The sequence below is a fragment of the Camponotus floridanus genome, unplaced genomic scaffold (assembly GCF_003227725.1).
Source record: "Camponotus floridanus strain SB8 unplaced genomic scaffold, Cflo_v7.5 scaffold3, whole genome shotgun sequence".
Taxonomy (NCBI): Eukaryota; Metazoa; Arthropoda; class Insecta; order Hymenoptera; family Formicidae; genus Camponotus; species Camponotus floridanus.
In genome coordinates, this window is record NW_020229436.1 from 3,217,104 (window position 1) to 3,230,597 (window position 13,494).

General features: G+C 33.7%; 1 protein-coding gene across 5 annotated transcripts in view; it reads right to left on the reverse strand.

The window, feature by feature from the left end:
• The window catches only part of LOC105254897 (lachesin), a 158,827-nt gene that overhangs the window by 19,644 nt on the left and 125,689 nt on the right, over positions 1 to 13,494 (reverse strand). For all 5 annotated transcript variants that reach the window (XR_002192714.2, XR_002192713.2, XM_025409987.1 and 2 more), the window contains 4 exons: positions 8,628 to 8,711; positions 4,879 to 5,002; positions 2,114 to 2,251; positions 1,888 to 2,010 (listed from right to left, as the gene is read on the reverse strand). Coding sequence is in view for 3 of the 5 variants with exons in the window: in XM_025409987.1 (XP_025265772.1) it covers positions 1,888 to 2,010; positions 2,114 to 2,251; positions 4,879 to 5,002; positions 8,628 to 8,711 (469 nt within the window). In the remaining 2 variants the exon portion in view is untranslated. The remainder of the gene's footprint in view (positions 1 to 1,887; positions 2,011 to 2,113; positions 2,252 to 4,878; positions 5,003 to 8,627; positions 8,712 to 13,494) is intronic.

Here is a 13,494-nt window from a genome sequence, read left to right on the forward strand (position 1 = left end):
AATTATAATTTATCCTATGTAGTTATTTCATAAAATTTTTAATTTCATTCTACGAACTTCCCAGACTCGTTGGCTCGAATATGGTTATATTTACTTGTTCCAATAAAACTATTCTTTAAATAATATTCGACATATATCACGCATTTTTATAAATCAGACAATATTCATTTGTTCAATTATTTCAATTAAATTCGGAGATATTTTCTAAGATATTATGCATAGCAGTTGAAGATAAGAGGTTACGTCTCTTGCTATAAATAAGACATCTCGCCCGTTTCCTGCTACGCTTTCTTATTACACGTTGAAACAGTTGCATATAATGAAACAAGTGAAAGGTATCTTCCACGCGAGACGAAATTGCATACGAATGCATTGGAGCGAGGAACTCTGGATAGCTCAGCGTGTGTTAAACCGGGAGGACGTCTGGCTCTTGTGAGGCGAAATCCACTGCGGGAATATTTCCGCGAGTCTGAGGAGAGATAAGTAGCATTCTCCCTATCTAAAGTTTTCTTGAGGAATTTTGAATCAAGATATATTCGTCATTGCAATATAGCGCTATTGTTCGTTGACATATGCGCGATTTACAATACCTGAATTTGTTTTTTATATCTCGATAAATTTATACAAAAGCATTTAGAAAAAGTTGATATTTGTTCACAAAATTTTTCTATTTTGAATTTTATATATTTTGTATAAAAGAGAAAAAAAAATGTCGGGTTTTCTTTTTATTTACAAGAGCTTTGAACGCGTTCCCAATTACGCGAATAAATTTCTTGAAACTGACGATATTCAAACACAACACGATACGTCTATTATCGGAATCACCTAAACTAAAGTACGGTCTATAATCGGATTTGTCATGCAAGAGTAATTAACGTTCGAGCGTTTCTCCGTTAGTTACAGTCAGTAATTAGTTAACAAGCCAATCGCTGTAACGGACTGTACTACTTGTGGTAGCGGTGTGCTGACCAAACACAGATATATAGATTACGTTCGCAATATATATATATATATACGAACTGAAAGATATTCCATAAATTATACCTATTGCAAACGATAATTTCATTTTCTGTGAAAGTGAAAATTTAGCATAAATTAATTATTATTACGATTAATACATTTTCTTGATGAAAAAAAGAGAATTGAGTTAATAATATAATTTGAAATATATCTCGATAAGAAATATTGTATGTACGTATCAAGCGATATTAAAAATTGAAGTCTTATAAAGTTTCTTATAGGATTTCTAAAGTTATAGACTTTAGTTATATATATATGATCATTTATATAAGAATTATATTTAGCAAATTGTCGTATAAGTCAATTTATTTTATAAATTGCATTTTGAGCGCTCCTAACATCGTAGTAATTGTATTTATAATGCATGTATAATTCAAGAAATAGCCGAAAGAATCTAATCATCAGTATTATTGTGTATAACAAATATCTTTCTCTAATAATGTATATTTTTTCTCTCTTTTAATTTTTTTCTAAATAAACATTTATTTCCTTCATGAATTTTTTGCTGTTCATTAAGAGATTCTATCTAAAATTACTGAAATATTGATAGCAATCAAAATGCAATTTATACAGTTTCGAATCAATTTATGCGAATAATTACGACAGTTTGCATGAACAAATTGACAAATATTACCAATAAACAATAAATAATAAAGAATGCACAGGCAATATTTTGAATGATGAAATTGATAAACATTATGAAATCTTCAAAAGGTGATAATTACGTAATACATATATATATATATATATATATATATATATATATATACATATATATTATATTAAAATATCGCGATGCGATAGCACTCGATAGCGAAACAATAGGCATGCGGTGCGAAAGTGCTTTTTTAGCAAATGTTATCTCACCCTTCGGATCCTTGACCCAATAGTTAATCGACATCGGGGACGCCTCGACGAAACATTCTAAGACCACGTCCGTCCCCAAGGGCGCACCGACCAGCTGATTGGGTACGTGAATCACCGGCGGAACTGTAAATCGAAATTGGAAGATATGGTTGCATTTCTTGGCATAGAGGAACCGTGGTACACGGTATCCGGTCCAACGATTCGAACGGTAATCACTATTACTCACAATGAACGTTGATATAAATACGTTTGCTGACCGCGGGCGGAACCCCATTGCTGGCGATGCACAGATAAACCCCCATCTCGTTCCTCGAAATCTTCGTCAGTTTCAGCTCCTCGCCCAAAAACTCGGTCACAGAAGACACTGAGAACGATGTAGCGTTAAAGTCGAATAAGACCGAGCACATTCGATATGTAGATTGACCACAGCATTCTCCTTGTGTTTTAAGCAGTAAGACTTTTTTCATGTAAGGCAAAACTTCTTTTTCGAAATATCGACCTAATTTATACGTACGATTTATATTTATATTTTATACAATAACAGAAATAATTTAATAAATTTCAAGTATTTCAGCTAATTTCTGTAAATTGGATTACAAATTTATATATTAAAATTTAATAATATTTTATTCTTTTTAAAAAATACTTATTACAAATAATTATTATTACAAGAAGTTTTGTATATATTAAATATATTAGATATATAAAGAAAGAAAACTATTTACTGTGATTAATCAAGAGATAAAATACGATATAGAATTGAATGGACTAGAATACGAATATTTGAACGAATAATTGAACGAATAGAATACGAAATATAGAATTATTTCAGTTCATCGAGAAAGGAATAATTATAAAAAGAATAATAAAATTAATAATTAATTTGATAGAGGGAGGATGCCGCTCTTTTGCTTTATTCAAACTAATTTTATTCTAATAATTGCATAATAATTATACTAATTTAATAATATGTTTTTACAGCAGAAACTTAAATGTTAATTTATTGTTTTTGGTGCTTGTTATTTAACGAAAAACAATCATTAAATATGGACAAATGAAAAAAGAATATAAAGCGAACAGCCTATTACAAAAGCGGGTGATGATCAATAAAATAACAAACGCGCTTAATGATATTATATTCGCGCTAATTATGCTTCTACAATATTTTATTATAAAGCACGCAATACATATTACATTCGCGTGGTACATTTTCAATACGAATTCACATTCACGATTTGCAAATTTATTCATATCTTCATAAAATAATGCCAAAGAAATGTATATATACTTTTCATGAAATTTAATATTGCCTCGGTATAAATTAATGAAGATAAACAATTTAAGAGACTCTATATATTATACACCGATGAGTGTTTTTAGATGCAAACAGCGAAGTGGCGCACGCGGATAAGACAAGCGCAATTTGTTGCACCTGCAGCTATTCCTTGTCGCGAAATATCGTAAACAAACGCATGAACCTCCCTCACCTGCGGCCTCGTTACACTACGTCGCAACTTGGCTTGCAAAAACATTAACTTCCCCAAAGATTCTGGAGTCTCTCCGCGTTTTCTACTTGGTCTATTAATAATGTGAAACAATATGAGCGCTCTTAATTAATTAAATGCAGATGAAAAAAAGAACATATTTTTAAAGAACGTCACATTTTATGAGGACGGTGTATCTTTTAAATAAATAAAAGAATTTATAATGATGATGAATCATTATTTAAAAATGACGAATATCAAAAATATATTTTATAGGACAAGCAAAATTAAAAATTCCACGTCACGTTTCGCTTTTGACTTTTCGTTTATTTATCTTTTAATAATTTAATACGAAATTCCGCACGGTTAGACAGTGATCACGGGACCGATTCTTTAAGCATGACTTCGATAATCACTGCGATTGTAATGCCGACAATAACCCATCGAGCTGGGTCGTCCGGAGGTGCAAGATCGCGCCCAGCATACGCTGCATCCATCGGTTGCAACGGCATGCATCCTTGCTGTGGACCGCGTCGACAGTACGGTGAAATTTGCTTGCTATTAGTAACGCCACGCTGAAGTGAATACTAAATACATCGTTTAACTGGGTCTTGCAAGGTTGAGAGCGAAGCGAGATGGTTTGCGAGATCAATGGCCCGATCATTTTATAACTCGCTATTTTACAAATGCTTACTTTAAGGAACACGCATGTGATTTTTTACTCCGCCGAACGTTTGCGTTTTCTGTTTTTCAAATCTATAATCCAATTTACATCTGTTTGATATACATATGAAAGACCGTTTCTAAAAGCTGGAAATAAGAGAAATAAGTGAATTAATATCAAACAGATTTTCGTTTGATAGAAATAGAATTTGATAATTAAAATCATAATCGTGATACATATCATTAAGCTTCATTTTTTAAATGTATAATCCAATTTACATCCGTTTGATATACAAATGAAAGACCGTTTCTAAAAGCTGGAACTAAGAGAAATAAGAGAATATTCAATAAGAGAATATCAAATAGATTTTCATTTGATGGAAATAGAATTTAATAATTAAAATTATAATCATGATACATATCTTTAAGCTAATTCTCGATAAATTGCGATTCTTCTCTTTTAACACAGATATAGGTTGGGAAAAAACAAGAAAGGCAGACGGCGCGTGTTTCATAATTGGCCCAATATGAAATTCAACATTACGGCTTAATGATCCGCGGGATGTCGGCGGCCGGGCCGGCCGCGGCCATTCAAGCGGTGATCGCGGGGGGGGGGGAGGGGAGGGCATTATTTCGGAGCATCAGCGGGAATCGGTTTCCAGGCGAAATTCGTCTTAAAGTACGGAAACGGCGGCTCGTAATGAGGGAATTTGAATACTAACGGGATCGGGCGCGCGGTATGCGCGCCTAAGGAAAACATAATTGTATATTCCGCGCTCTATATCGGAACGTCGGCGCGGCGCGGGCGACGGTGCGAGGGCGTGCCATCTATATTAAATCTTACCGTGAGACTTCTGGTTCGGGGCGCTTCCTGCAAATGGCTCCCGAATTATAATGTTCCTGCCGTCTTCTCGGCGCCAGGATACGCGCGGCTCGGGTACGCCTCTCGCCCGGCACGTTAACTTCACCTGTACGTGTTATGAAACCGGAATTATAAAGAGAAGCGAGTTCGTTATTGCACTCCACTCTAATGCCGTGCTTCATCCAAATATATATTTGGAAATATAAACGAGAGAGAGAGAGAGAGAGAGAGGGAGGGGAGGGGAGGGAGAAAATGCGGGCGCGCGTGCACAGACTCCGTCTCTCTATGTAAAACACGTACACGAGGAACGTTTGTCCGAAACAATGGCGGCTCGCGCGGATATTCGAGCGGAAAACGAATCTATGGTCGCGAGGGGCATGAAATATCCGGCGTTGGGATTTTTTTTTTTTCCTGGACGGTTATTAGTTCTACCGCGTGCTCTCGCGCGGCCAATTTTATCAAGCCTTCTCGAATTCTCGTTAACGGATGCTCAGTTTAACGATATTTTTGCTTGTGGGTGGCTCGAATAATCGGAGCGATACGAAGCTATTTTCGAACGAACGAAATCGGACGCCACGAAATGATCGGCTTGATTTTTCGAATTTGTCATTTGCGATGCATTAGCAGATTTCCGGATCCGTCCATTATGGATACATATCGGTTCGTTTCTCATCAGTTATCGAGTTATGGATATTTGAAATGAACGCGAAGAATAGGATGGGTTACGAGTTGCAAAACACGTACGCGGAATGAATATCTGTGTGCTCTACAATGGAAAATATAAACGGCGTGTTGACAATTAACGACACGACACGTGTCGCAGCATACTGCGCTGTTTGTTGGCCGGGCATTCTACTGACATGCTGCCTGCTGGTTTGCAATATCGGTGACGTTTTTAGATGAATATCGTGTTAGCACGGTTCCGAGGTGTAATGTAAGTTATTACATACATATCGTACAGTTCGCGTAACTACCTCACACCCAAAAAAAATGAACTGAGTATTGCTCACTTGATTTTTTTCGAAAAAACATTTGGAGAATTAAAATTAGTGTTCACTATTTATATAAAATAATTAAACATAGTGTGATACTTGTAAAATGTTGATTGTGCCGTTACAACCTCTGATTTGTTGAAGATACTTTTTAAAGATTTAAGAAAATAACGTTCTTAATATTTTTATTATTTATGTCACAATATCATTCTGTTATTAATTTTGTATCTGACGTAAAATAGAAATATCGATTTCATCGAAGTGGGTAAATTGATGAATTTCACATAAATTCTTTTAAGTTAAATTTATGTTAAATTTTCGAAATATAATAAATAATTACACGGACAAGAAAAATGTATATATTGAAAGCATCATAATTCGAAAGGTAAAATTTTAACAACAATTAAATATTCTTTAAAAGAGTACCTTCCGTTCCAAGAGACTTTGAAGAAACTTATACGAAAAGAGTTTGTCAAGAATCAATCTTTAATTAAGAAAAAAACTTTGAATTTAAAAATGTAACTTTGAAAAAATGTAACTTTACATATTAAAATTATTTAGATATACGATATTTAGATACAATATAACGTATTTGCATGATGAAGAGCGACATGTGAAAAATTTGCAAGTTTTGATTTGTTTACGTGATTTGTTAGATTTTTTTACGTAATAAACTGTGGGAAGCACACAAGAGAAAAGGAAAGAAAGAGAAAAAGGGGAGTAGTAATAGTTATAGTCCGGCAAAATTACTTATTTATCTTGATGGAGTCGGACTGTGCCGCCAGGAAACGAATTCACAAACTCGAATCCCGATTGAAATTTCAATTTTTTATGAACTTTTTCTAGCGCGTTGGCTAAACGAAAATTCTAACTTTTTTTGAGCTCTGTGACAATTGACAATTACATTTAGGATTTATTGTTGTTGGATATCGTATCTGTCAATATCAAATTAAGGATAATTATTTACATGAAGCAGAAATTATTTAGCAGAAATAAAATGATTGAAAATTATTAATTTATATTTTAAAAATTATTTTCAAAATATTTTAATATATATATATATATATATATATATATATATATAAGAAAATTTTAATAAGTTTGTATTTTCTAAAATCCAGTGGATATTAAAGTGTGTATATATACACTTTAATATCCGCTGGAATATTTTAGAGAATACAAACTTATTAAAATTTTCTTCAAAAACAAGATAGAAATTTCACTTTGTCGCAACAGAATAATCGCGATGTAATTTTACAATTTTCCAAGTAAATAAAATATAGATTTCAAACAGACTATACAATTCTTTGTTGCAACAAAGAGATACGATATTTGGACATGTGTCCCGACAATCTCGTCGAAAGACGTAGAAAGTAACTTATACAAACTGACAGTAGTACAATTTTCAGTGTATAACCAACCGCGGAAGCTTATAATAATAAGAAGACTCGCAATGCGCGTCGGTATAATTTCAAAGTTTAAAATGGTCCACGAGATGTAGTGGGGCTCCGTTGTGCTGTCGCGTCTTCGTAAAGCGTCTGTCAGACATTCTGAGAGAAGCGCAATATTCTTTATCCGAGCGACACCGCCATGCGCGCGGAAAAACGCGAGGATGAGATGAGATATTCGTTAAAATTGCGCTGCTGCCACGGAATATGAATTGTGAGCAACAGGTCACTTATTTCCACTGATGACTTACATCCGTGCCGAACGTCAAGATTGGTTACAACACGTGTACGATGTCATGTCCTCGTAGTGAAGCAAATTATCAGCTTCGATAAATTACTTATAATCAATTACAAGTCGCGAGAGCACAGCTTTTTCATATTTCCTTTTTCGGAGAAGAAGAATTATTAAAATCTCGCGCTTTTTTTGTCTTCAAATACGTGACATAATAATAAAATTATAATTAAAGCGTTATTAATAATAAGAAGACATTTAATTAAAATTACGAGTTTGCTGTATAATAATGTTAAAATAGTACTTGCAACAGGTGTACACTTACTGTGAATTACATTATGAAATGCAATATAATATATTATATTCGCTTTTTATGTTTAAATTGCACCTGACATCTCTCTAAATATAACAATTAGTTTGTAGATTTAATGGTAACACCGCATATACAAGTACTTTCAAAGTTAATACTTTTGACTCGGTATCATTATGGACTTGACGATTTAAGCATCTTAGCAGTAACACCAATCTCGTGTTCAAGACATTAATGACGACGAATAGCGGAAGTTGCAAGTTATTTGTAGACTCAGCCGCGAACCGTTGCACACTCGTGGCGCGTATTGCCCTTCTCCGATATAGATTTCTCCGGCATGAATCAAGCGGAATAACGTTGCCCTGATAATTTACTACAGACGTAAATCAGCCCACATTTGTAAGTAATAAACCATCGTTTATTCATGACGGCTTCTGTGCGGGGTAAATTATTTAACGACCTCCGGCCTAGTCGTGCCACAGCGCATCTTTCTTCCTGGCATATTTATCCGCAAATTTATTCCCGCGGATGAATTCTTCGGAATTGAGTCGAAAGTTAATTGTTGCTCGAAAGCAACATTCGATCAATATTGACGTTCGACTTCAATAGAATAATAATGTAAAAAATAATATATCAATTATTATAAGAAGAAGATTGTTAATTCTTAATTAATTAAAGATCTTCCCTTGATAATTGAAATCAAAACTGTATCAAAATTAGAGTGACGCAAAATAAAAAAATATATTCACCTGGCCGCCCTCGCCTACCATCATGTCGCTCGATGTAGCGTCAGGATCGAAATCAGGCGGCACGACAATCGACAGCATACCTGTCTGAAAAAAAGAGATGATTTGTAATTAGTATTAATATAAATTCAACGAGGACGATGGTAAATTCAAATTTACTTTGTTAATATTAAAGCTATTTTATTTTAATTTTATAATAAAAAATGAAATTATATAATATTTCTCTTCTCTTATTTTATTTCACTGTTATTATAAATTCGCATTTAATTTACTTAACAGAAATACATAATTTTTTTATCACGGATCGTTCACAATCTCAAATAATGCAATGGGACTATTCAAATGTGAGAATATTACATCGCGTGATCCGTCTAGATTTTTCGTGATTGGCAAATTTTAATTAACGCACGTACGAATTTCACGGTGATGGTTTGAAAGGGATAAATTCTACAAAGCGCATAGCCAGAGCTATAATTATGTCTCTAACTTCAATCATACCATGCAAAAACTTACGCGATATATTGCGAACAAGAGTGAGAGAGAAGCGATATTTTTTTCCATTAATATGATACGGCATTGCGCGCAAATGTGGCTCATCCGACGTGGAGCGTTGATAACAACAAGCGAATCAGAGATGATGACATATAGCTCGCTTTATTTCCCTCGTCGCGGCGTATGACGCTGCTATGGAAATAGTGTTTAAAATAACCGGATTCGCTGGAAGAGCGGAAAAACGGACGTAAATAAAAATGCGGAATTAATGAAAACAGACGTATTTCTATTCTCTGTGGAATGTAACTTAATTTCTTAAGACGAATTGAATAACTGCATTTCGCAAAAACGTGATAATATCATCGACTCATTAAATTCTGAGTATAACAGAAGGAAGATTCGCGGAAGCTTTTTTACTCACATCAGCTTTTACGTTTTTCATTGCATTAGTAGATTATAATATGGTTGTAAGGCAATTGGATGCGAGCGTCTGTAAATCTCGAGTAAGTATCTTGTTTCCGATATACTTTAAACCCGACTTTACTCCGACTTTTAGCGTTGGGGTAACGCTAAAAATATTATGGCCATGCTAGCTGCTGACGTTGCCTGTTTATATCGTGGATTATTCGTTAATTAACGACTGGTAGTATCGTTAAATATTATAACTGTCAGTCAGCACAATCACTATTATCCAACTCAGTCACGTGTGTGGTTACGTAAGTCACGTGGCCCAAAAATTGTGGCTTTCAATTGTAATCCATTTGTTCGGTTAATAATTTAACTAAAAAGATAAAAGGATTATTTCTTAACAATTATAATGTTTTGATTTGTTCTTAATAAAAAAAGTATTATTTCAGCATGAAAATAAGAATAATTACACAAATATCTATTATTTTTTATAGCAATAAAGCTCATTAAATATAATTTCAGGATTTATCATATAGTAGAATTTATCGATTAATTAATATCGATAATTATTATTATCGATAATTTCGCTTTAAATTCTGCTATGAGAATTTTATAGCTTATTGTTCAGAGATAATGCCGAATAATACTTGTCGCCAAAATGCTGGATATGTGGCACATTTTCCTGTAGGGTGCAAAATAATCCTTCAGGACAAAGCATTGTGCAACTATACATTCGACGCTTATCAGCACGCGAAGGCGTTATCACGTTATAATTCTCAAGCGAGGAGACGGTAGAGAATCGAGAAAGTGAAGGAGGTTTCAACATCTCGAACATCTCGACGTCGGGGACTTTTGTCGGCGGTCGTACGTCAACCCACGAGACGTCGGTACGAGTGCAAGGACCTCTTCCCTGTTTCTCCTTCACTTCTCCATATCTTTCCCGTCGTGTTCACTCCTCCCCCTCGATTCTCCTTGTTTCACTCGCGATTTAAAGGAAACTCCACACGTCGCTCGCCTTCTCTCTCTTTCTCACTCTCGGCAAGACGCGGAGGCACGAAGTGTACGCGCAATTACGAGGATGTAATCCACGCCACGACGAAACTTCAATCGTTATAACCGAGTTGTCTGGCAAGCCACCGCTGCAGCCCCGACGAATGCAAACTGCGTACCTACTACTTATGTACCTACATACCTATCCTATCACAGCAACGACGATGACGAGACACGTGCCCGAGCGCGTAAACTTATACGTGTCGCCACCGAATTGTGAAACTACTTTCCTTCGCACTCGTATAAATTAATTATTACGCGTCTGCGAATAATTATATCAGTCCTCGCCGCAGCTCGATAAATGAATGAGTCTCGTCTCCGTTTTTAAAATTGGTAATAATTAATGAATTTAATTATTTTACATTTCTCTCTCTTAATATTGCACTGTAAGTAATAATTCAATTTTTTCAGCAATCTCCAATTTTAAAATCAGCATTAATTAATTTATTTATTTACATTTTTTAAAAATATTATTATAAATAATAATCTAATTTTTTATTCATAATGACTTGCCGTAAGTTTGTTTTTTTCCAAACTATATTAGTTTAATAAAAACGAAAGTAAGAAACTTTATTTTAAAAACAAAATAAGTCTGTTTTACGACAATCATAATTAATATATTTAGAATAAATGGGTGTGTCATAAAAATATGACAAAACACAAAGATAAATGTAAGAGAAACTTAGTAAATCAATATTGTAAACATGATATCAATTATAATTAATATGCAAGATTATTTAGTTTTACAAAGTATATCACAGAATAAACACATTTGCGCAAACAACATCTGTTGAGATCCATTATCGTTAGCCATATTTGCACTACAGGATCACTATTAATCTGTAAGTATGCGCGCAATTTCTCTCGACGTAATCGCGAATATACGTAACGGAGAAGATGTATATTGTATACTCTAATGATTAACAGTACATCGAACGAAACTAAAATATTTATGCCTTCCTTAGTATTTGTAAAATATTCTGTGCATGCTGAGGTATTATAAGAAAAAAAGTTATACATATCGTGCATTTTATTTCGTATTAATATCATTCGACACGAAATATTAAATTCGCATCTATTGTCTTTATTATTTTTCTATCTTGATTTGTCACGAGTAAAATAAAAATAATGAATAAAGATTATATGATTGTAATTGAAAATAATTGTAACATGATATATATATATATATATATATATATATATATTTATTTATTTGGAAAATTATCACAAATGTAGTGAAAAACGAAATTTTAGTTAACCGCGATAATTTTTAATTAAGTTCTTATATTTAATTAAGTTGCTTTTGGAGTTAGTTTCAAGGGGCATAGACAAGATATGCGATTCATTTTGAATCGTTAGAGAAAGACTGTACAAGATACCTACAAGGGATACATGGTAGTTTCGTGAGATTCGATTCAATTAGTCGATTAAATCAGCGCGTTTCGCGTCGCGTCAGAATTATGCAGATAACCCCGAAGAAGTGACGCGAAATTTCAAGAAAGACGGCGCACAAGTCGACGCTCAAGCCAACGTCTCTACGTACGTATACGTAAATTTTATCAGACACGCAGTCGGAATTATAAGCGAAGGCGCGAAGGGTGCCGCCTTATTCGGCAACGAGCGAGGAAACGTAGTTATGAGAGGCAAGACTCCGCATCCTTCGCGAAATGCGACGATCGTGTTTTAACTGTTGATATATACACGTAAATGAGGAAGAAAAGGGAAAGGAATGACTCTACCTGTGATGGAAAGAAAGTTATATTTACGGAGGAAAAATTAGTTCATACGGGAAGTAATTTATTTCTTTGATTGACGGCGAATTAATCAAAGTGCAAAAGAAAATATTGATAATATAAAGTTTCGAAAAATGTCTCTTCCTTTGCTAAACTCTATCAAAGTCTAATACTATGATATAATAGTATAACAGAATATATATAATTATAAATAATTATAAATGTATAAATAATGTATAAATAATTATATATAATTATAAATGTGAGAATATAAAATATGAAATGTACTGTATCTTCTCTCTCTTTCTTCCTCTTTCTGGTTTTATACGCTAACAAGATTCATATTTTTGATTTATTTCTAATCTGATTGTGGAATATGCTGGCAAGTCACTGGTCTGCATTCCAACTGCTTATAGCAAAACATGTTTAGTTTACAAAGTAAAGACCAGTGCAAAGCATATATACACACACACACACACACACATAGGACGAAGCATATGACGCAATACATATATGCAAGAAAACACGAGGTAGAAGGAACAAGACAAATTACTGAGATACGCAAAGAGAAAATAATAATTAATAAAAGTTAGATAATATTTGCAGAATTCAGCCAATCATTTTTCACATTCGTTATAAATCTATATATCTTTAAGAAAAACATTTCACTTATATAATTTCCTTGTAATCTTTTTTTCATATTTATATTTATTTTTTATATACATCTATATTATTTATATATATCTATATTTATATATATAATATTATATTTATTATATAATAATTTATATATAATAAATTTACTATATAATAAATATATAATAATTATTATATTTATATATATATATATATATATATATATAATATTTATTTATTTTTTACATAAATTTTCCAGGGCATTTATCGGTATTATTCGCAAAATATTCGTTATTCAACTTGGTATTTCGTAAAGCGAAAGCGACAAGAGAGCGACTGACACTCGAGTAAGACACCTACCGTTCCGCAACCGTGCACTATTTAAGATTACAGCTTTCTCTCTTGCAAAAAGAGGGAAACTGCGACTAGGGAAGAGCTCGCGTGAATTCAATCCGAAATGTCGGAAAATTAGATCTCGGCTCGACTTCCAGTGGCGTCTCGCGCCATATCACTTTGCCGGCGAGAGGCGAACGAGCCAACTGTTACTTTAA